The sequence below is a fragment of the Pelobates fuscus genome, chromosome 2 (genome assembly GCF_036172605.1).
Source record: "Pelobates fuscus isolate aPelFus1 chromosome 2, aPelFus1.pri, whole genome shotgun sequence".
In the NCBI taxonomy this organism is placed as follows: domain Eukaryota; kingdom Metazoa; phylum Chordata; class Amphibia; order Anura; family Pelobatidae; genus Pelobates; species Pelobates fuscus.
The window spans coordinates 170,082,433-170,106,673 of record NC_086318.1 but is presented as its reverse complement, the minus strand read 5'-3'; the positions used below and the strand labels follow the sequence as shown (position 1 = coordinate 170,106,673).

General features: G+C 40.9%; 1 protein-coding gene across 4 annotated transcripts in view; it reads left to right on the top strand.

Moving 5' to 3' along the window:
- DST (dystonin) overlaps positions 1–24,241 on the top strand; it is a 592,252-nt gene that overhangs the window by 261,495 nt on the left and 306,516 nt on the right. For 3 of the 4 annotated variants that reach the window (XM_063442942.1, XM_063442944.1, XM_063442945.1), the window contains one exon: positions 20,856–21,022. In XM_063442942.1, coding sequence (XP_063299012.1) covers positions 20,856–21,022 — 167 coding nt within the window. Of the gene's footprint in view, positions 1–11,630; positions 12,540–20,855; positions 21,023–24,241 lie in introns of those variants that run through there. The other variant, XM_063442943.1, reaches the window with a different exon arrangement.

The window sequence follows — 24,241 nt, the reverse complement described above, 5'->3', positions numbered from 1 at the left end:
GTATATCTACAGAATATGGTGCGAAGCTATTCCTCAGAATTTGAAGCGTCTCTGTCACCTTCTGGCATATTTTACAGACCCCCGATAGTGAATATTGTTTTATTGCAGCGTTGTGGCCACAGGATGCAGGATGCAGGCTATGGTGAATTGTACTTACTTCAATCTGTCCCTCATGTTTAGCCTGTCTTTGAAGCCACAGCCATTTTACTCTTCAGCTCCTGGAACATGTTTGGCTTCTTAGTTATTTGGTTTTATTAAATGGTATCATCTGCTTATATATACCACGTTTAGAAGCTGTGTATCTTGGGCAGAAAAATGTACAAACAGTGGAAATATAAGCAACCCACCAGGAACAAAACCAGGAACTAGGAAAACTCAATACATCACCTGCTTGAGTCAGAAACAATTGTGTCTGTAGTTGTCTGGTTGTAGTCTGATAACTAAAAAGAGCACCAGTTTGGTAAATAATCACATTTGCTGGAGTTTTTGTACTTATGTATTAAAATTATTTGTCAAACTGTGCTAAATCTTAGGTAAAGTAGATAAGTAGGAGCCCATCCTAATAAGATGACTAATTATGTCTATGGAAATAGAAGGAGCACACCCATCCTAGTTGAAGTGTTTGCTTGTGCCCCATTTCCTTTGACATATTGATTTATTGTGCAAATTATTTACTAAACCATACACCATGGTAAATGGAAAACTGAATTTGTAAAATATAGGCTCAATATTCAACTTCTCTTTATGGCTACTTTGCTGCTATATTTTATGAATTTGTACTTCAGTTATGAAAAAAAAAACGACTGGTTCTCTTTTGCTTTAGCAAAGTTCACAAATTATTTTGAGCAAACTATATCTTGGTAAGTAACCTACGATCCTTATATTTACCGTATTTATCGGCATATAACACGCCCCGGCGTATAACATGCACCTCATTTTCAGAAGGAAATTCCAGGAAATTTCCACCCCTCCCATAGTATTCCCCCCCCTCATCCCATAGTGTTCCCCCCCCTTTCCATAGTATTCTCCCCCCCCTCCCATAGTATTCTCCCCCCCTCCCATAGTATTCTCCCCCCTCCCATAGTATTCTCCCCCCTCCCATAGTATTCTCCCCCCCTCCCATAGTATTCTCCCCCCTCCCATAGTGTTCCCCCCCTCGTCCCATAGTGTTCCCCCCCTTCCATAGTATTCTTCCCCCCATAGTATTCTCCACCCCCTCCCATAGTGTCACCCCCTTTCCATAGTATTCTTCCCCCCCTCCCATAGTATTCTCCACCCCCCATAGTGTGTGTCCCCCCCTCCCATAGTGCCCCCCTCCCATAGTGTCCCCTAGTGCACTTTCCCTCTGTCCCATATTTACTTACCTGTCTTGAAGCGTGGGCCGGCTTCACAGCGCGCACTGCGGTACTGGAACTTAAATTTCAGGTTCCGGTTTAAACAATAGTGTGCACACTTCCTTTCAGTCCAGCCGGAAACCGGAACCTGAAATTTAAGTTCCAGTACTGCGGTGCGCGCTGTGAAGCCAGCCCACGCTTCAAGACAGGTAAGTAAATGTGGGATATCGGCGTATAACACGCACCCATGATTTTCTCCCTATTTTCAGGGAGAAAAAGTGCGTGTTATACGCCGATAAATACGGTACTTAGCAAATTGGGAATTACCAGGAATTCACCAAGCAATTAAGCATTTTAGGCCATACTAACTGTAACGGAACCGCTGGCACCCCGACCGGGTACCTTCCGCTGACGGATGCTCCTAGTGCTCTCCAAGCACTCCACATGACACCATAACCACTGCAGACTCAACGAACCGCCGCATCTTGGTTGGGGTCTCGCCGTCTCCACCCACTCTGGACCCAAGACCAGGCTCCGAATTCCAGAGAGCAGGAACAGGAACAAGCTCTTAGCAGAGCTTAGTGATTATACCCTGAGGAGTATAGTGATTATAGTAATCCCTAGAGTGTAGTTCTCCAATCCCCCAAACATGAGCCGAAACTTCATGAAGGTACAAGATGATCTCTTTTATCAGCACCAAAGGGCTTTCTTTTATGCAAGTTTTCAGGCCAGAGGCACACCCCCTGGACCTGGTGGTAAACTGTGACAAAAGGGACACAAACCAATGGGGACACTAATTAACAAAATGACACTCCCACATACACAGTAAAATCCCTCCCCTCTATCCTGGAGATAATTGGCTTAAGGAACTGCAGTAAACTCTATTATCTCCAGGTACAGAAAATATCTCCATTTTACACTAACAGAAAATACATTAAAATACACAATTCCTATTAAATTACACAGAACCCCCACATCTAACCTACCCCCAGATAGCTCGGATCTGAGTGCCCAATATAGGTGAACAGCGCTCAGATCCCACGAACAGAGTAATTTGCCATGGGGTTAACGTTTTGCAAGGGCTGATGAGAGATTGAGGAGGAACAAAGCAGCCAGTTTAAACTGGTCTGGCAGTGTCCCTGGGACAACGCCCTGCTGGAGAACAATGGGATAGGTATTAAAGGGGGAGGGGAAGAGGCACATTCTCCAATGGAATCAAAGGGGCAGAAACAGTCTTTTAAAAGTCCCAATATGCCCACATATAGTTTTTAAAGGGCCATACACCCCAGGGCCATAGTCATGAGGCAGGAGGCTGGCAATCAGGCTCCTCCAAAACCCAGGGGCAAAGGGCAGTTGGTCACATAAAAGCCCAGTGACAAAAGGCAGTTTGTCACACTAGTCAAAGTAAAAAAAAAACAATCCAACAAATATTTCTCATATATAAAACAATTCATCCAACAGTCTTTACAAAAGCTCAGTTTAGGTTCATTTTAAAACAATTGATATCTTGCAAGCATCTAATAATTATAAAACTGAAACGTGCTGGCAGGGCCGGCGCGTCCATCAGGCGGCCGCCTTAGGGCGCACCGGCTCCGGGGGCGCAAGATTTCAGTGACCGGCAGGAGGGAAGCCCTCCCTCCTGCCGGCCACCATCTCCGCCCCCAGTGCGGCAGTGCTGCGATCAGGTGCTGAGAGGGAGCTCTAACCTCTCTGCTCTGCTCCCTCGCGCGCTGTCTAGTGATGCCGCGGGAGCCGGAATATGACGTCATATTCCGGCTCCCGCGGCATCAGCAGACAGCCCGCGAGGGAGCAGAGCAGAGAGGTTAGAGCTCCCTCGCAGCGCCTGATCGCAGCACTGCCGCACGCCGCCCAGCAGCCCCACTGGACCCCAGGGAATGATCCACACCAGCTCTCCAGGTAGGGAGGCTGGGTGGATATTATTTATTTATTAAAATAATTTGTGAATGTATGTGATGTGTGTGTGAGTGTCTGTGAGTGAGTGTGTGAGTGTCTGTGTGAGTGTCTGTGTGAGTGTCTGTGTGAGTGTGTCTGTGTGAGTGTCTGTGTGAGTGTGTCTGTGTGTCTGTGAGTGAGTATGTGTCTCTGTGTGAGAGTGTCTGTGTGTGAGTCTGTGTGAGTGAGTGAGTGTCTGTGTGTCTGTGAGTGTGTATGTGTCTCTGAGTGAGAGTGTCTGTGTGTGAGTCTGTGTGAGTGAGTGAATGTCTGTGTGTCTGAGTGTGTGTCTCTGTGTGAGTGAGTGTCTGTGAGTGTGTGTCTGTGTGTGTGTCAGTGTGTGTGAGTGAGTGTCTGTGAGTATGTGTCTCTGTGTGTGTGCGTGAGTGAGTGTATGTGTTACTGTGAGTGACTGTGTGTCTGTGTGTGCGTGAGTGAGTGTATGTGTTACTGTGAGTGACTGTGTGTCTGTGAGTGAGTGAGTGTATGTGTGTCTGTGAGTGTGTACGTGAGTGTATGTGTGTGCGTGAGTGATTGTATGTGTGTCTGTGAGTGTGTGCGTGAGTGTATGTGTGTCTGTGAGTGACTGAGTGTGTGAGTGAGTGTATGTGTGTCTGTGAGTGTGTGCGTGAGTGAGTGTATGTGTGTCTGTGAGTGACTGTGAGTGTGTGCATGAGTGAGTGAGTGTATGTGTGTCTGTGAGTGACTGTATGAGTGTTGCATGTGAGTGTGTCAGTGTATGTGTGTGTCTGTCAAATCAGTGAGAGTATCTTTGTCATTGAGTCTGTGTGTGACTATCAGTGTGTCTGTCAATGAGTGTCAATCAGTGTGTGTGTGTCAGATCAGTGAGTCTCTGTGTTTGTCATTGAGTGTGTGTGACTGTCAGAAGAACACTAAGGGACAGGGAAGGGAGGGGACCAATAATGGACGGGGAGAGGGGCTGGTTAAGAGGCACATAGGTGAAGATGTTATTTTTGAATGGGGGGGCGGAAAAATACATCTTCGCCTATGTACCCAAAAATCCTTGCACCGGCCCTGCGTGCTGGCCAATTAATGTCACACAGAGAAGTAATGAGAAAGGGATATAATCATTCTTATATTAAGCAAGTTATGTAAAAGAATAATTGTAATTCAAGAAGGTAAATGACATGTGGCAGTATACGTGCTGGAACAAGACCAGCCTTTTCTCATGCGATAAATAAACTGATCTAATGCTAGCTAATATGTCAGTTTCGTGGTGCTCATTTTCAGTTTGTTAGTTCTTTTCAGGTTTAACTATATCCTTTTTTTTCTGACACTGTTTCAGACTTACACAGTGCATTTCACACTTGTTTAGTTCCTTTCTAATTTGCCACATCTATGTTAACATGCCTAGTATTTTCTTTCAAACATGCTCAGTCCTTCTTTACCATTGGCACTCTTTTTCTTATTTTCATGATATTTCAGTTTCTGTATAGTACCATGTAATGCAGTTACAAAATAATTAAGTAGTTCACGTTCTTTTAATAATTGTTTTATTGCACTAACAGAAATTTGTAGTGATGAGCTTTCCCAAGTTCCTTGTGAAGAGACACTTTTAAAATGTTACAATAACAAAAGGTCTAAAATGGCCCTTGGTACTAAATCCATTTCACATCCATGTCAATGACCCTTGGTGCTAAATCCATTTCACTGGTGTCTATAGCATGTCCCTGCAGGTTGAGCAATATTGCTGCCTAGTAACACCTCTAGGTGCAGTCACTCGGCCACTAGAGGTGCTTCTTATTCCAGAGCTGCACATTGTGCCGCACCTACGTTAGGCATCCACACTTTGTATGAAGACGCTGAACGGTTCCCAAAGAGATGCATTGATTGTATTTTGCAATGCATGCACAATTGCCTGCCAATGCTTTCGTTGGGGAAGCATTGGATTGGCTGAGATCATCAAGATTGATTATATCAGCCATGGAGGCGGGGCCAACTGAGGTAAAAAGATAATTTTAAATACTTTGTTTCTCCGTTCTGAGGGGGGCCTAGGACCATAATAGATGCTTTGAAACTATAATGCTAGGAATACGTTTGAATTAACACTCTAGCGTTCCTTTAAAAAATAAATGTAAAACGAGCAAATATTGATTAATGATATTGAGGTGTCATCTTGTATCAGATCTAGTATGGCTGCTGTAATTAGCACAAATGAGGACTACTTTAAGCTCGTTTGAGCAGGGTCTTCATCAACCTCTTGTTCCTGTAACATTTTGTAATTGTTTCATTTATTGTAAAATTTACCCATTTTATAATACTGTAAAGTGCTGCGGAATATGTTGGTGCTATATAAATACCAATAATAATATATCAGTGGGTACAACCATAAATTCTACCTCTGTACCCCTTGTTTGTAAATTGAAATGCTGGGAAACAAGGGCTGGGAGATGCATGCTCCTGTGTAACGCTATTCAATGGGTCAAGCTATTTCAGTTTTGTGTGTTCTTGACTGATCAGCTCTTATGTCTAAATTGTCCTTACTTTGAGTTTTCTAAGTGACTTCTTTGAGTTTAAAGTTATTTGTTATTTGTACCAGAGCATACAAGCCATACCTTTCTTCCATGATTAGAGTTAATAATTCATTTATAGCTTGACATTTGTTTCTGGACTGCCTTTAGTGTTGGAATCATTATAAGAAGATGTTCTCTAGGATTGCATAAGTGAAAATGCATCTCATTTGAGATGCTCCAGATTGGATACATTTCTAGAAAATATAATGGTGTTTTAGAACTAAACATGAGATTAAAACACAAGATGTCAATCTTATCCTGTTCTTGGCTAAGTGTCCCTAAAATTGTTTTTGCACAAATTGATGCCATATTTGCATGGTATGCTGTTGGTGTGCTGATGGGTTTCATAAAAAAAATTGTGTATTAAGATACTTTGATAATACAGATTAAGGAACATCGAACACATAAAAATACATTTGTAAATTCTATAAAGCTACTTAAAATCACCTATCTCTGCAAACCTATATGTGGATTCAGTTCCACCATATGTCAATATTAAGCCCACCCTACACCCCATGTTTGTTTGTTGAGATATTAGAGACGTATTGGATACCGCGTTTACCAAATAACTCAGGTGCTTTGAAGCCAAGGCTAGCTAGGGCTCCCTTCCAAGATATGCAGAATAAATTATGCTTCAGGAACTCCTGGATAAGAAAAATAGCAGCTTTTCTAGGGCAAAAGCAGCAACGTTTTCACCCTACCGGGTCTTTATCAAGCTTGATAAATGCATATATGTGTACATTTTGGTCACTGCGGCAGCACCATTCCTGCAAGATGCATGTTCTGAGTGTGCCCCCAATTCCCTTTTGTCTTTATTAAGATACTTTGATGTCTTCATTTTGATGCAATTTTTTTCTTTTTAAGAGGTAAAACCCTCTCTGAGACCACGTGACGGTAACTGTACAGCTGCCATTCTGGGGTCATTTATCCGATTCCTCCTGTCCCAGCCCCAACTCTCTCTTACACAGTACACATACATATTACACCACCATACACAACAATGGAGTCACTTACATGGTACATGTGACCTAATTCTCTCACTAGCGCTTCCCGCTAACTACTGTTCAAATCATGAGTTGACACACACTAACTAGGACTGGACCATGTGACAAAACCACAATATCAAGCACTGAAACATGCGATATTCAGTGTTCTGCACCACATTCATCATAAATGACCTAAAATGCATATTATTGTGCCCTAAATCTAGCCTTGTAATATTTTTAATGCTGGTGGTGGGTCTTGAAGCTCAAAATTGTGACAAACTCTAAACTAATGTTTTTAATGTCGGAGTAAGATTTAGACAGCATCTGAGGTATATTGAATAATTAAACAGATTGTGTTTTAAGTACACCAGTTATAAAACTTATGCTTTTAATTTTATCTGTAAAATCTCAGCATTTACATTTATAGTACATAATAACAGAAGATAATATACACAAATCTCATTTAAAATGTTAAGGACCTTGAAAGGCCTTGTAAGAAACACTTGTTCTCAGCGACATTCCAACCAGATTCTAGGGGGCATGACTTTACTGAGACCCGCACAGTACCTTCCAGATCATGTTTGCTCCCTAGAGCTATTTATTGTAACAGCTGCACTTCCTTAACCCTCTGCTTTCCACAGCTATGAGGAGTGAGTTGTGTACCAGACCTTTACTGGAATTAAAAGGTGGCTCATTTACTATTCAACTGAAAATATTGCATACTTGTTTCTTACCGACTTGTGACACAAATAACGAATCCATAATGATTGCAGATATATTTGCAAGTCAGTGGCACATAGTTCCAGTACTGTGTGTAAGAGTTGGCAAACTTGTTCTTGGTTTTGTTTCTGCTCTGATGACATGATATGATCAGTTCGAAACCATAATGGAATTTGGATATTTTACATTTTTTGGAAGCCAGTGTGACTTAGAAATGTACACAATCAGTCATTCTATATTTACCTGTATATTTATATGCAGTGTTAATTTCAGGGGTGCTGCTAGTCTCACAATGGACCCAGAGTTTGATCCCAACACTTGGTGACACCTCCCCAGTCTCACCCAGGCCCCTCCCTAACTCTACCCCTTAACGTCTGCAACATATGCATCTTCACCCACTCACCGATACATACATAAAAGCATACACTTAACAAATATGTAGATATACACTCACATCCAAATACGTATAGATTCACACATTCATGAATGCATGTATACAGCCATAGTAGCACAAACACATGCAGGCACACATAGACATGCACTCATAGGAACATAGAAACACACAGGCACACTCAAGTATATACAGAACATAGAGGTGCGGCGATATGACATTATGACTCTTTGGCCTCACAGGCAGCCCAAAGAGCTGAATTCCTAGTTTACTGCTCTTTGCTGCTCTCCCTGCATGGTGTACTTTGTGGTTCTCAGCAACTGCTATCCGAAACTCAAAGAGCAGACTGGGCACGGGCGCAGCACATAACTAGTGATTGTGTGCAATGGTCTACTTGTTGCTTGTGTGCCCGAAGACATTCGGGATAAGGAGTCCAACAGTTGAGTGTGGAGGCCACTCACCACCCCCATGATGATCATGGTTAATGTTAATTGCATGCAACACTGTTGGTAAATATGTTCTCAGGGAAGTTTCCAGTCAGCACTCTATAGCTGCTATCTATCATGATACTTTGGTGTGTTTCACTATTATCCATTCCCTGGGTTCATTGTCCTTTGTTCTTGGAGCCTTAGTGATGGTATTCTCATGTGACTCTTTACAGGTTGCTCAATGAAACACCATATATACTTATCTACTGCACTGTTATCCTTACACATATTGTTGTTCCCAAGGAGCTTGACCTGCGTGCTTGCATTGCCTCTCTCACATAGTTTCAAATTGTAAATTCAGATCATATCTGTTGGGTCTTTATGAGACAGATGTTTCCATATTGAGATGGTGTATTTGTATTTATTTTATATTTTGTGATCTGCTTAGTTTTTCATCATTTTGTTCTTTGATTTCCTGACCTGGTCATCTTCACATTATCCACTTGTTTTTTGCTAGTACTTGCCCATTGGTTTTCTTTTTGACATTGGATAGTCCATGGTGCTTGTGTTTTCTTCTCACCTGATGTAATTTTATTGTTAAACCATTCATTAAACAATCCTTTTCTTCTTTCCAAGTAGGGTGTATTCTCTGTAAACATCTGAATGTAAAAGGGATCTAACTGGTCTGGTGTATTGTTTTGTGTTAGTGCTGAAATGCTTAGGCAGAAAATTTTATTATTTCTTCTTTGTGGTTTATTTAGCTTCATTTTGTTTAAATATGTGGATATATAGCGCAAACATACTAAGCTTGCCCATTGTACCTGTTCTGGATTGTGTTACTTTTTTAGAAATTTAAAAGCCTCACAAATATCTAAAGGGGTTAGCTTAGGAGAGCAAATGGAAGCTAGTAAGGAGGAGCTGATAGCTCTCTGTCGGACGTAGTAGAGGTAGGTAGCGGAATCAGGCAGATCCAAAGTAAGACGTCAAACTGTTCTAAAGCGTTTTGACTACTTACAATAGAGGTGCCAGGGCACGCCTCTACTTCATCCTGTAGTAGCTATGGTGCTTGGAGACAGCAATGACATATTGATTTATTCTAACCAGTTGTTGCACTCACCTAGCTTAACATCTGTATGCAGACATGTATCTACATTTCAGTTTCATATATATAAATTGTATAATGCATGTATTGAGTACAGATTTACTGGATGGATATTTTACATTTATGTTTATTACAATCTGAAGATTTCGTATATGATTGCAAATGACTGATTTCCTTTGGTTAGGTTGGCGCTAAAAATAAAGCTAAATGTGCTAAGCATATGTATAAGATGTGCTCTGAATAGAAGCTTGCCATCCGACACTCAGTGTTCACTGTATGGAATTCACAGACTAAAATAATCTTTCACCTTCAGTCTGTGTCATGCTCATATAATCCCCTGTCATTGTGGATTCCCGTACCATTGAGGTGCAGCAATTTGAGAATGTTTCGCTGCTCCACTTTCACATTACTTCTAGGAACCCCATAACCAGATGGCAGTATCAGCGTTTAAGCACATAATTTGTTGTTTATCTTTTATTACATTGTTGCAGATAAAGCAAAGGGGAATAGTTAGGAAATGACCCAAAGCAGGTGAACAAATCACTTGTTAATATGTAACTACATTATGAAACAGCTTTGACTGTAAATCCACAACTAATTGTTGAGATTTGCATTTACTCTTTTGCGTGCAGAGAGTCACTGTGCTCTGCATTTGATTCATAAATTAATTCAAACAGCAAAGGACACGATTTCAAACACCACACCACTTAACAAGTATGTGGGGGCATCCATGTGTTTATTGGACGGTTCTTCATACAATGAAAAGAATTGCGTGGCAAATGGTGCTAATTGAAAACAGTAAGTAATAAGCATCCAGGAAAAATCAGTCAGTGATCAATTAATCTTGTAAGTCGCACCATCCAGCATGAACATTTAACTCTTTTACTTCCTTGAAGAGTAACCATGCCCGCCTGGATGTTTACTGCCTTTTCAAAGACACAGTTGCAAGAGTAATATATAGATTTAATGGGGACACAATTTATTACGGTGACAAAAAAAAAAAAAATCACAAACAGCATCTAAGAACCAAGAAGGACCCAAGGCCTGACCATTGCTTTCTCTCAAAAAATACCCAATACTTCCTGTAGAAAATGGAAAAAGAACAGATACAAAATATACCTGTAAACCCATGCAAAAGATAAAATACAGATGCACTGGCTTTCAGGCATTCAAATCAGTTTACCACAGTACTCATAACTGAGTAATCATTAAAATAAATTAGAAGATGTATAGTACTTAAACAATGAGAAATAATAAATAATTTTAATAATAATAAAAAGAAAAAACTCCAACTTTGCAGCCAAGACCAGGAAGTACTCATGATGCTCAGAAAAACCTAAAAAAAAAAAAAAAACACTTTCCCAGTATATAGCTCTGAGCCATCTTGAATTCAGCAGAACAGTCTACACTAGAATATGGGCTCCTGACATGTTGTCCTTGTTTTATTTATTTATTTTACTTCTGAATGCACCAGAAAATAAACTTCCATAAGGTGCAATACAGGCATGTTCTTCACACAATAGCACTTTAGTAGCACTTGGTGCATAAGCAGCCCAAGTGGGGTTCCCCTGAAGGGCTACCACTCATCCTAAAGCACATGCCTGCTGAGCCACACAGCTCACAAGCTCACCAGTGATGTGAATTGAAGCACTATTATACTCATTCATTCATGCTAATTCTGACTTTTACCAAGTTGACACTTGACAGTATTGGTAAGTATGCTAGAATAACTAACTGTAACATAACCCTGGAAAATATGGAAGACATACATTATAAGAGAATGCTTGTTATTCTTTTACACATTTCATACTGCAACCAGGGCATTTACAATTCCTGTCTAAACACTTTAAAAAGATTAGCTCAGTTTAAAATCTAATTCTGTAATAAAACGAAAGCTGTTTTTAAAATGACCTAGGTATTTAAGTTCTTCGTTTTTTCCATCATATATTTGCTCTGCTTCAGTGACTCTGCCTTACGGTTCCAAAGGTTAATCTGCTGCATGCTTTGTGTCAGGTAGTTATAGCTGAAGTGTAACTCCAGTTCATATGACAAATTTTAAGTCACATGGTTTCTTGCCTTGGAAAGCTATAATCAGCCTTAGTTCATACTTTAGCACAGAGGCAATTAAGTGTTTGCTAAGAGGATTGGTGGCCAGGAATAAGTCAACGTCTAATCAGACGCAGGCCTGCACTGGGCACTTTGCCATGACATTTATTACGTGTGCATTTCTCAACTTCCAAAATGGCTACTCGCTGCAGAGATTGGGAGTGATCTGTGTGCGGAAACAGGATGCTTGTTTGACTTTCTGTTTGGGAGTCCTCTGGGAGATGTGTCTGTGATCTGTATCTAGAGAGATGCATTCTTTTTGACACAAATGGGCAATGTCTGTGGATGTGTCCGAGCTCAGAAAGAGGAATATTATATTGATCCTAATAAGGCTCCTTTGAGCTCTGCAAAACATTCTCCAGGCAGGAAATTTTTCAAGAAAAAAAAATCAGACAGAAAGAAAGAAACAGAAAATAGCCATGGAGTTACATCCACAGAACTTGTTGCAGAACGGAATGGAAACAGCTGCCTCTCAGAAGACTTGTTACCGGCAGTGAGTACCAATATTCCTTGTATTTGTGATGACAGTCCACATCTTTCTAAAACTGACTCCTGCTTTAAGTTGCCTGTCGTGGAAATCCATGTCCCATTGCACAATAATTCCTGTGAATGTAATGAAGCTGAAGCTGATGTTGAAGGGGAAAGCAAGCTGAAATCTAGCAGCTTTTTGTATACAGATGGGAAATGTTCTTCCCCAAACATTCCAAAAGAATTAACATTCCATAATCTTCCAAGTCTCTGCAATGCTAAAACAGCATCAAACTCAAGTGCCATCGACCTCACCGTTAGTCCATGGACCACTAATGTGCGCAGAGCTTCTGAACAACGATCCAAAAGTGATGGTGAGATACTTAAGAAGGATGGAAGTTCTGAACATTTGTTCTATGCTCGATATTACTCTGTTGGTGACAAAGATTATGTTAGTGCTTTACCTCACTTTACAAAGGATGGCCTATCTCCCTGCACCCCTCAACAGCAAACAAAGGTAAATCAGTAAATTGTTTGTTCTCCCAATAATGACTTACTTGTCAATCAGCTACTTTAAAAACGAATCCTTTCTGTGTTCCAAGTGCCATACATAATCGTGCAAACTAAAACCACTGTGTATTTTATGTACACATGTAAGTCATGGTGTTGTGACCTTCAACTAAAATGACAGAAAAAGTAAATAATCCATTCTGGGAAATTTTGCACTGGCAGCCAGCATGATATTTATGGGTTTGTGCGGGCTCAGGAAACCTGTTTTTCTGGGTAGAACATCCACCGGGGATGATTTAGGTGTCATAAAGATACATGCTATCATAACATAGCTGTGTTATAAATTTGTTTGTGTAAAACATATACAACAATACATTTTTGTACAGTATCAAATCTGTGTTCAGGCACTATATGCTCATGACCAGGGCCTTCAGCATCTTTACAAATTATATCCCCTTTGGAAAGAAATACATACGCACGTACCTTACAAATAAAGAAATATCTATCACCTTTCTCTCTCTTGTGCAGCCTTAGAGTATAATTTTACTTTGAGAAGATTTGTCTGCAGATATGTCTGTGAATAAGTGGCACATATAGCTGAACCGGTGTCTCTTATTACATGGTCAGAAGGTAGATTACCTTATTTACTTTCACTTTCAGTGCCATAGAGGAGAGCATTGTGCTGTTTTTGGCTCCAACACTGAAAAGTAAAATCTTACTTTAGCAGTCTAGTCTAGACCTTATGTCTGTTTACCTATGGGCACAATTTAGGTTTAAAATATAAATAAATGTACTATTATTATGTTATTATTTATATGCGCCAACAAATTCCGCAGCGCTTTACAGTGGGTGGACGAACAGACATCTAATTGGACACACAGGAACAGAGGGATTGAGGGCCCTGCTCAATGAGCTTACATGCTAAAGGTAAAATGACACAAAAAGGTAAGGATAGTATTAGACTAGTTACATTTGCAGAAGAGGAATCAGTTGGGAGCTATTAACAGTTTAATTGATACGCTTTTATGAAGAAGTGGGTTTTTAACAATTTTTTGAAGGAGTGGAGACTGGGTGAGCATCTAATGGAGGAGGAAAGCCAGGCCCAACTTTGGCCTAGATGTTGTCCTTCATTTGTAATGAGTTGCCATATGTCACAATGGCATGAAGCGCCTTTCATGGACACCTATCAACCTTCTGTACCATTTTCAGGAATTTGAACCAGAATTTGAAGAGTAACCAGACCTATATGAAACAATATGTACCTTATACTATGTATCACCATTCCATTTATTTTTCTTGATCGTATAAGTTAAAAACTATACGGCTTCATGATAGGTGCATCAAATAGTTGCTTATTCGTTTTCACTATCTCGCATCAATGTCCTTATACTCTAGTATTGTTATTCAACACCAAGAATTGTGGATTCACCTCTCTTACCAAGGCCATTCTCCCCTGATTGCTCAGGAAAAATCCTGATTGCTCCAGCAGTCTTCAATTTATCAATTTTGGAGTCTTCAGTGTAGCCAAAAATGTTTAGAGCCTTCCCTAAATATGTGCCTCAACACAATTCTATCCTATGGATGGCTTAATGTCTCTCAAGGCTCTTCCTTTGACCTCATGGCTTTATTTTTGCTCTGATGCTTCTTTGCTTCTTGGTTATGTAATTTCAGGTGACGGGTTTATGATGGACCCGATTAAGCTTCAATAAATTTAAGATTGGCCATTGCCCAAGGGTCTTAAGGCCATTCAGAGATTTATCGGTTTCTCCAATTATTATAGGCGATTTATTAAGGGTTACTCTTCTGTTATTGCTCCTATTACCAATATGACGAAACAGGGTGCTAATACCAAAACATGGTCTACGGAGGCCCTATCTGCTTTCGAAACACTTAAAGAACATTTTTCCTCAGCACCTATATTGGTCCATCCTGACACCTCGTTACCTTTTTTGCTCGAGGTAGATGCCTCGGAGTCAGGTATAGGGGCAGTCTTATCACAAAGACAAGGTTTGGATAAACCGTTACATCCATGTGGCTTTTATTCTAAAAAAAATGTCAGTAACAGAAAGTAGATATGACATTGGAGACAGAGAACTATTAGCAGTAATAATGGCGTTAAAGGAATGGAGACATTTGTTAGAAGGGACTTTACACCCGATTACTATTTGAACGGACCACAAGAATATGTCCTATATAGGGGAAGCCAAGCGATTATCCGCCAGACAGGCTTGTTGGTCCTTGTTCCTTACTCATTTCAATTACGTGCTCACTTACAGACCAGGGTCTAAGAACTCCAAGGCGGATGCATTATCCCGCCAACATGAACCTACTACTGTTACGGAAACCACCTTGTCCTCTATCGTTCCCAAAAGTAATATTATTGCCAACACGAGTGTCAGGATACACTCGCCTTTACTTTCGGATATTGAGAAAGAACAATATCTAGCTCCGGAAACTACTCCTGCAGGGCGGTACTTCGTTCCTCCTAAGTTCCAAGTGGACCTGTTTCGGTGCTTTCATGACAGTAAAGTTGCTGGGCACCCCGGCATACACAAAACTTTTTTTCTAATTTCCAAAGACTTCTGGTGGCCCACTTTGCTCAGAGATATAAGGGACTTTGTCGGGGCATGTACTGTTTGTATGGTGAATAAGCAACCTCATAAACTTCCAGGCGGACTTTTGCAACCCTTAGAAATACCTGAGAAACCATGGACCTGTTTAGCTATGGATTTTATTGTCGATTTACCAGTTTCCAAGAAACATTCTGTTATTCTCACGGTGATCGACAGGTTTACTAAAATGCCCCATTTAGTTCCTTTGCTTAAACCAACTTCTTCTCCCGAATTGGCTGAGATATTTGCGAAGGAAGTTTTTCGCTTACATGATATCCATACTGAAATAGTTGCTGATAGGGGTTCCCAATTTGTCTCATGATTTTGGAAATCCTTCTGTTCCCAGTTAGGTATCAAATTGAATTTCTCCTCTGCCTATCATCCCCAGTCCAACGGGGCAGCCGAGCGCACTAACCAAAAAAATTGAACAATATTTACGTTGTTTTGTTTCTGAACACCAGGACAATTGGGTTGGTCTGATTCCTTGGGCGGAGTTTGCACACAACAATCTTGTTTGTGATTCTACTCAAAATAGCCCCTTTTTCTTGAATTATGGCTTTCATCCTACAATTCTTCCGTCGGTTTCCCCATCCCAAGGTATACCGTCGGTTGATATGCACAGGGCCGCCATCAGAAATTTTGGGGCCCCTGACAAAGCACAAGGTCTGGGCCCCCCCAATCCATCCCTCCTGGGCCAGACCACGCCCTACCTAGTCCGCTCACAATGATGCAGGACTGAATGTGGTGTGTGTATAGTGGAAGTGAATTAGAATGTGTGTAATGGATGTAGTGTTTGTGTGTATTAGATACTGTTTGTGCAGTGAATGCAGAGTGTGTGTTTGTGTAGCGGATGCAGTGTGTATAGTGAACACAGAGTGTATTTGAGTAGTGGATGTAGTGTGTGTATAGTGATGTAGTGTGTGTTTGTGTAGTGGATGTAGTGTTTGTATGTACTAGATGAAATGTGTTTAGTGGATGCAGTGTCTGTAGTGGATGTAGTGTGTGTATTAGATGCAGTGTCTGTGTATAGTGAATGCAGTGAATGTGTTTCAATTTGTGGTGGATGTAGTGTGTGTACTGTGAATACAGGATGTTTGTGTAGTGGATGCTGTGTGTACAGTTAATGCAGAGTGTATGTTAGTGTAGTTAATGCAGAGTGTGTGTCAGTATAGTGAATCCAGAGTGTGTGCATAGTTTAGTGAATGCAGAGTGTGTGTTAGTGTGTAATGAATGCAGAGTGTGTGTTAGTGTGTAGTGAATGCAGAGTGTGTGTTAGTGTGTAGTGAATGCAGAGTGTGTGTTAGTGTAATGAATGTAGTGTGTGTGTTAGTGCAGTGAATGCAGAGTGTGTGTTAGTGTAATGAATGTAGTGTGTGTGTTAGTGCATTGAATGCAGAGTGTGTGTAAATTTGTAGTGAATGCAGAGTGTGTGTTAATGTGTAGTGAATGTAGAGAGTGTGTGAGTGCATAGCGGATGCAGAGTGTGTGTTAGTGTGTAGCGGATGCCGAGTGTTAATGTGTAGTGAATGCAGAGAGTGTGTTAGTGTGTAGCGGATGCAGAGTGTGTGTTAGTGTAGCGGATGCAGAGTGTGTGTTAGTCTAGTGAATGCAGAGTGTGTTAATGTGTAGCGAATGCAGAGTGTGTGCCAGTATAGTGGATGCAGTGAGTGTGTTAGTGTGTAGTCTATGCAGAGTGTTTGTTGTATTAGTATATGCAGTGTGTGTATGGTATTAGTGTATTAGTGTATGCAGTGTGTCTGTGTGTTGTATTAGTGTATGCAGTGTGTGTGTGTTGTGTTAGTGTATGCAGTGTGTGTGTGTGTGTGTGTGTTAGTGTATGCAGTGTGTGTGTGTGTTAGTGTATGCAGAGTGTGTGTTGTGTTAGTGTATGCAGTGTGTGTGTGTGTGTTGTGTTAGTATATGCAGTGTGTGTGTGTGTGTGTGTGTTAGTCTATGCAGTGTGTGTGTGTGTTAGTGTATGCAGAGTGTGTGTTGTGTTAGTGTATGCAGTGTGTGTGTGTGTTGTGTTAGTGTATGCAGTGTGTGTTGTGTTAGTGTATGCAGTGTGTGTGTTGTGTTAGTGTGTGCAGTGTGTGTTGTGTTAGTGTATGCAGTGTGTGTGTGTTGTGTTAGTGTATGCAGTGTGTGTGTGTGTGTTAGTGTATGCAGTGTGTGTGTGTTGTGTTAGTGCATGCAGTGTGTGTGTTGTGTTAGTGTATGCAGTGTGTGTGTGTGTTGTGTTAGTGTATGCAGTGTGTGTGTGTGTTGTGTTAGTGTATGCAGTGTGTGTGTGTTGTGTTAGTGTATGCAGTGTATGTGTGTGTGTGTGTTGTGTTAGTGTATGCAGTGTGTGTGTGTGTGTTGTGTTAGTGTATGCAGTGTGTGTGTGTGTGTGTGTTGTGTTAGTGTATGCATTGTGTGTGTTGTGTTAGTGTATGCAGTGTGTGTGTTGTGTTAGTGTATGCAGTGTGTGTGTGTTGTGTTAGTGTATGCAGTGTGTGTGTGTTGTGTTAGTGTATGCAGTGTGTGTGTTGTGTTAGTGTATGCAGTGTGTGTGTGTGTAAATGTGCAATGTGTAAACTAAATGCAAATGTTTCTCCCCCCCTCCCTGCTTACCTGTGTCCAGGGAGTGGGGAGATTCCATCCCTGGTGGTCCGGTGGGGGGGGGGGGCGACTCCCTGTTACCACAGTCCGCAGAGGGGGCCCAGGCACACACAGCTTCCCCTCTTCTCCTCTCTTCTAATAACTCTCGCGAGACCCGGTTGCCATGGCAACGCTCCACGGGTCTCGCGAGAGTACTTAGCAGAGAGGAGAAGAGGAGAAGCTGTGTGTGCCTGGGCCCACTCTGCGGACTGTGGTAACAGGGAGTCGGGGGCCCGCGGCTGCACACATAGATAGCGATATTTGCTATCCATGTGTGCAGAGAAAGAAAGTGGGGCCCAGGACTGCCAGAGCAGCCCGGGCCCCCCAGGGCCGCCGGGCCCGTGACAACCGTCATGGTTGTCACCCCCTGATGGCGGCCCTGGATATGCATGTTGCCAATCTGAGAAAGTTGTGGGATTGTGGGGCGTATTCTTGTTCAAAGTTCCGCGGTGTTTAAACGGCACGCTGACAAACGTAGACGGGCTGCTCCAGTTTTTGTCCCAGGTGATAGGGTGTGGTTGAGTACCAGAAACATCCGCTTGAAGGTTCCTTTCATGAAATTTGCTCCTCGCTACATAGGTCCTTACAACGTCCTGAGACGGATTAACCAAGTTGAATATAGTCTTGCCCTTCCTCGTGCCATGCGCATCCCTAACTCTTTTCATGTCTCTTTGTTGAAGCCTCTTATTTGTAACAGATATTCTTCCCCTGTGTCCTCTCCCCCTTTCGGTTCAGGTTAAGGGCCAGGAAGAATATGAAGTCAAATCCATTCTTGATTCTCGTGTTTCTCGTGGGAAGTTGCAATATCTGGTTGACTGGAAGGGTTATGGGCCTGAGGAGAGGTCATGGGTGGTTCATGATAATGTACATGCCCCTCATCTCCTTCGGGCATTTCATGATCGATTTCCTTCTCGCCCCGGTCCCTTCCGCCCGGTGGGCGTTTCTGAGAGGGGGGGGGGTACTGTCATGGTACCTATGATGTCTACCTCAGAGGAGGTTAGACACCTAGACGCTGTTCCTCAGAAAGGGGTTGTTGCACCCGATCGATTCGGTCTTTCTGGCCGTTTACACGCCGGCCGCGATAACCCCGCTTCCTTTTATGACGTGGCACTCAGTAGCCGACGTCATGACGTCAATCACGTCACGAACTGCCAGAAACCGCAAACCAGGACATTTTGGGGGCGTGGTACACAAGTAAAGAACCAAGGTGGTTCTAGCTAGTCTGGTCACTCAGTGCTCTTATCTCTCTTGTGTCTTTGGTTATCGATTCGGCTTTGTATTTTCGACCCTGCTTACTTCTCTTATCCCTTTGACTTGGCTTGTCTCTCGCTTACCTGCTCTCTCGTTCCCTCGACCTCTGCTTGTCTCTGACCATTCTTTGCCTACTCCTTACGTTAGTCCGGCCATCCTAAGGTCCGGTATACCTACCTTCTCCTGTTTGCATTCTGCGTGCTGGATCCCTGTCACGATCCTGACAATAGGGAGTACTGTTGTGTTTGGTTTCAATGCCAACTTCACAAAGATTTCAACATCCAGACTCGAACAAGCACCATGCTGTCAAGACCCACAAGGCTGAAACTGTACTGTCAAGGCTGGTTTCTGACCACTGGTTATTTTGGACCATAACCCATGCTATGGTTAAAAGTGATGTGTTTAAAACAGTGTCCATTGCTAAGGTTACCTGCAGAAATGCTAGGTGAAATCTGAAACACCATACCTGTCTGTGCTCATTTGCATGTCAAGCTTGGAACTCTGGAAGGCGTTGTTCTAAAGTCTTACTTGAGATATGCAGGTGATGTACAACAGTAATTTTTATAGATAGATATCTCAAGGTTGTCCAAAATGTTGATCCTTAACTGTCCTATAGCATTGTCAGTTGGGTATATATAATTTGCTCATTCTTACAGAGTTGTATTTACGAGCAATGTCTGTGTGTTTGAATATAAGGATAATTTTATGGCGTATGTGTGTTTAAATGAAACTGTGTATTTGTGTAAAGTTTTAACATTTGAATGCAGTTGTGTCTTTGTATGTACTATTGCCATTTAAATGTAGTGGTGTGTGTGTGTGTGTGTGTGTGTGTTTGTTTGTAGTGATGACATTTGAATGCAAGTGTGTATTTGTGTGTAATATTGGTATTTGAACGCAGTTGTGTATTTGTGTGTTGTGTCTGTTTGAATGTTGGGTTGTGTTTGTAATATTGGCATCTGAATGAGTATGTTTGTGTGTAGTGTTTGACTGCAGTGGCGTGTTTTGTGTTCAGCGGAGGTGTTTGAGTTGAGGGGCCTATTTATGTTTAGTGTTTGCATTTGAATGCAGGAGCATATGAGTATGCAGTGCTGATGTTTGAATGTAGGGCGTATTTGTCTGTGGGTGGGTAGTTGCACAGCTAATGGATCCCTGTCAGGTGCGAAAGACCCACGGCCCAGACATACTTGCAACCTAATCATTGTGCCTTATAGTCATCCCCTCAAACCCATTGCATGATGTACATGTACAGTTTCCTGTTTGGAAATTTCTCATATTTTATGTCATGTGAAATCCTTCTATGCATATATTCATCAAGTTCAGCATCTAGTGTGGCTGACTTGTGCATGGGTATATGTATTGCCACAGTCTGCAGTCTGGTGACAGGTTTGAGAAAGACTCAAGGTGATCTGAAACATCACCAGGTAGTGTGGAAATAACTCTCTAAAATAAGATTTAGCTGTGTTCCTACCAATGCTTGCATTAGCATAAAATGCGTTAGGGAGGGATTTATTTTTTGATGTGTTTTTTTTCACTGTTTTTTTTGTTGTTGTTGCTTTTTCTCATGGCGTATTTTTGCAGTGTTATGGTCCTAGCTGGGTTTGCAATTAGACAAGAATTTGCAATAAAAGCTAAGTTTTAACTTTAAAGTTCTTGAGTGCCTTGTGTTTTGGTACAACTGTGTGTCTAGTCTTCTATGTCTATAACTGTTGCTTAGTCCGCAGTAAAGAAAACCATAACTATAACTCATAATTAGTTAAACCATAACTCATAATATCTTGAGATTTTGTCCTAATTTCCAACTGTGCTTGCTTGTCTAGATATCTGACATTCATGTTACCGGAGAGTCAGAAGATATGTCTGCCAAAGAGAAGCTGCTTCTTTGGACACAGCGGACAACAGATGGTTATGGTGGAATACGCTGTGAAAACTTCACCACGTGCTGGAGAGATGGACGGTTATTTAATGCTATCATTCATAGATACAGGTAATTCCAAAAGTTTTGTACACAAGAGTGCTATGAACTTTGTATTAATATTCAAAGTTAAAACGTTATATAGTAAGAAGTTGCAGGACTTGTGGTTTCTCAAGCAAAGAATAGAATTTATTTCAGATTTTTTTAAATTAATGGAACCAAGTATATTACAAAGGACTTGTATACATGCATAAAACAGTTTTAAAAATGTAATTGGCAGAATTAGGAAACATAGAAAAAAAGGAGGTAGGTGGAGTTAGAGATGAACGTGAGGGAAGGGTAATTTTCATTTCACGTTGTTTATTAAGATGGTTGTCATGTTGCAAGGTCTGTTTTGAGATTGTGTCCAGCAGCGAATGTTTACATTTGAGCTCAATACATGTAAATGCAATCAACTGGAACAGCATCATAAAAACAAGTTATACATAGATCATCTTCAGATATGCTGCTTGTCACCCATACACATCTAATCTAAGTGTATCTTAATTTTTAAGGCCAATGGCCCTCCCTGTTTCTTTGCAAACCTTTTAACAAATACACATACAGAATACAGTTTTATCTTCCTGCTCTGGAAAGCTGAGGGCATTTAATATCACTGAATTACTTGTCTTACCATATGCTTACAATGAACACATAATCCTTTTCATTTTTAAGTATTTTGTAATGGCTTCTTTTGATATGCTGACTGCTTTCCTGTGTGCCATTCTCAGCTCATGGGCCGGTTTATGTTATCGAGGACATATCTTATAGCACTGGATTTGCGTTTGGTATTTCTATAGCACTGATACTTTGTCGCACTCTTATAGACAGCTTTTGAATGGCACTGCTACTTCATCAAACTCTGACAATCCTTCATACTACACTTTAATATTGGGACTGTTATTATGTGTTTGTTTTTTGCATCTTAGAGGAGATGTACGACAGCAAAACAAATGCTGTATTGGGTGCAAAATGTTTAGATACATTATTTTGGTTTTAATAGTGATCGATCCTTATTTAGCACTTTACCTTAGAAAAGCACCTCTCCCCTTGTATTTACTTTAATGTCAGGCAGCACGCCATCCACTCAGAATACTGCCTGTCCAAGATCCAACATTCTATGATTGTTAACCATGTAGTTAGAGACCTGTTGTAGCTGTCGTATCTTTCTGTTTTTGGTAGTTACATATATAACCAAGGGGATATCAAAATGATGGTGTTGTACATTTCTATTGTATGTAGATATATTATTTCCATCTTTTAAAGTGCGAGCTCATTCAGATAATTATATTTGTAGATACTCCTGTTCTAAAACAGGCATAGCAAACTTGAACGTGTAAATACGAATAATTTTATTTGTAAATACGCCTTTTCTAAAACAGGCATTGCAGGTTTGAACTTGAAACTAGCGTAAATTAGATTTAAGTTTCCAGGTTTGATAATGCTTTGCCAGCTCACATGGAACACATTTATCTGTGGCAACACTGTTAATTGGCACGTAACTGCTGCCAGCAGATCCTTTAAGTTCTCCTAGTTGTAAGGTGGGGCCTACATGGATCTGGTTTGCTGTTCCAGCACATCTTACATAGGCTCAATTGGATTGAGATCTGTGTAATTTTGAGGCCATGGAAACACTTTGAACTATTTGTCATGTTCCTCTAGCCATTCCTGAACAAACACAGTGCAAAAAGGGTGCATTATCCTTCTGAAAGAGGTCCTGCTTTTAGGGAACACCACTTCTATAAAGGGGTGTACGTGGTCTACAACAATTTTTAGGTAGGTGGCAGGTGTCAAATTATCATCCACATTAATGCCAGGATACAAGGTTTCCCAGCAGAACATTTCCCAGAGCATGACACTGCCTCCGATGGCTTGCCTTATTTCTATAGTACATCCTGCTGCCATCTCTTCCCCAGTGACAGACACACACCTGGCCATCCACCTCATCTAAAATAAAATGTGTTTTATCAGACCAGGCAACCTTCTTCTATTAGGTTCAGTTCTGACTCTCACATCCCTATTGAAGGCACTTTTGGTTGGGACCAGAGGTAATCATGGACACTCTGACTGGTCTGTGGCTATGCAGCCACACATGCAGCAAACTGGGACGTATGGTGTATTCTGGCACCTTTCTATCATGGCCAGCATTAAGTTATTTAGCATTTTGAGCTACAGTAGTTTTTCTGTTTGATTGGATCAGACATGCAAGCCATGAATGACCCTGGCGCCGGTTCATCGGTTGTCCTTCCTTGGACCACTTTTAGTAGGTACCTACCACTGCATACCAGGAACACCTCACAAGACTTGCCGTTTTGGAGATGCTCTGACCCGGTATTCTAGCCATCACTATTTGGCCCTCACTCAGATCTTTTCACTTGCCCATTTAATTCTGCTTCCAACACCAGAAAATTCAAGAACTGACTGTTCACTTGCTTCCTAATATATCCCACCCCTTGACAGGTGCCATAGTAACAATTTAATCAATGTTATTCGCTTTTCTGTCAGTTGTATTAATGTTGTGGCTGATCAGTGTATTGTGTACTACTAGATTTTTAGGCACTCGGTAATGACTTCAAATATTATTAACTTACATGTGATCTCGGACTGATTTTGTCCCAGATTAATATTATTATTGTTATTATTATTATTATAACGCCAACTAATTCTGCAGCGCTTTACAATATTATGAAAGGGGGGGAAATTTACAATAAATTAGACAATTACATAGTGACACAGGAACAATAGGTAGATGAGGGCCCTGCTCAAATGAGCATTTCTGATCGAATAACATTAATGTTCTCCAACTTGAGAAATATATTAAGTGTTTTTGTTGTTTGTTTTTTTAGCAATAGTGTTTAATACATGTTTTTCATGTCTGTAAGATAGAATAACATGTTCATATTTTACAATAAGCCATAATAATGCTTCATTATTCAAATATAGAAATGAAACTGTTAAACATAAACATTTTGTACATTTCTCAATATATTTGTATTAAACATAATATAGGCTGTGATACAAATAATATATCTTTAGCTTGTTTTTGACTCATCTGTAAAGCAATGTTTTTTGTTTTTTTTTACAATACAAGGAATTAAACAGACTTTTGAGGTGGATCTTTTATTTCAGCAGTTAACTAGCCTGATAAAGTTAGTTTTTATTCACAATTTGGATTTTCACTCAAGTTTGACTGTTTCTGACAAATAGGCTGATAATGTGTTTTAACGTTGATTGGAATTTTTGCTTCAAGTA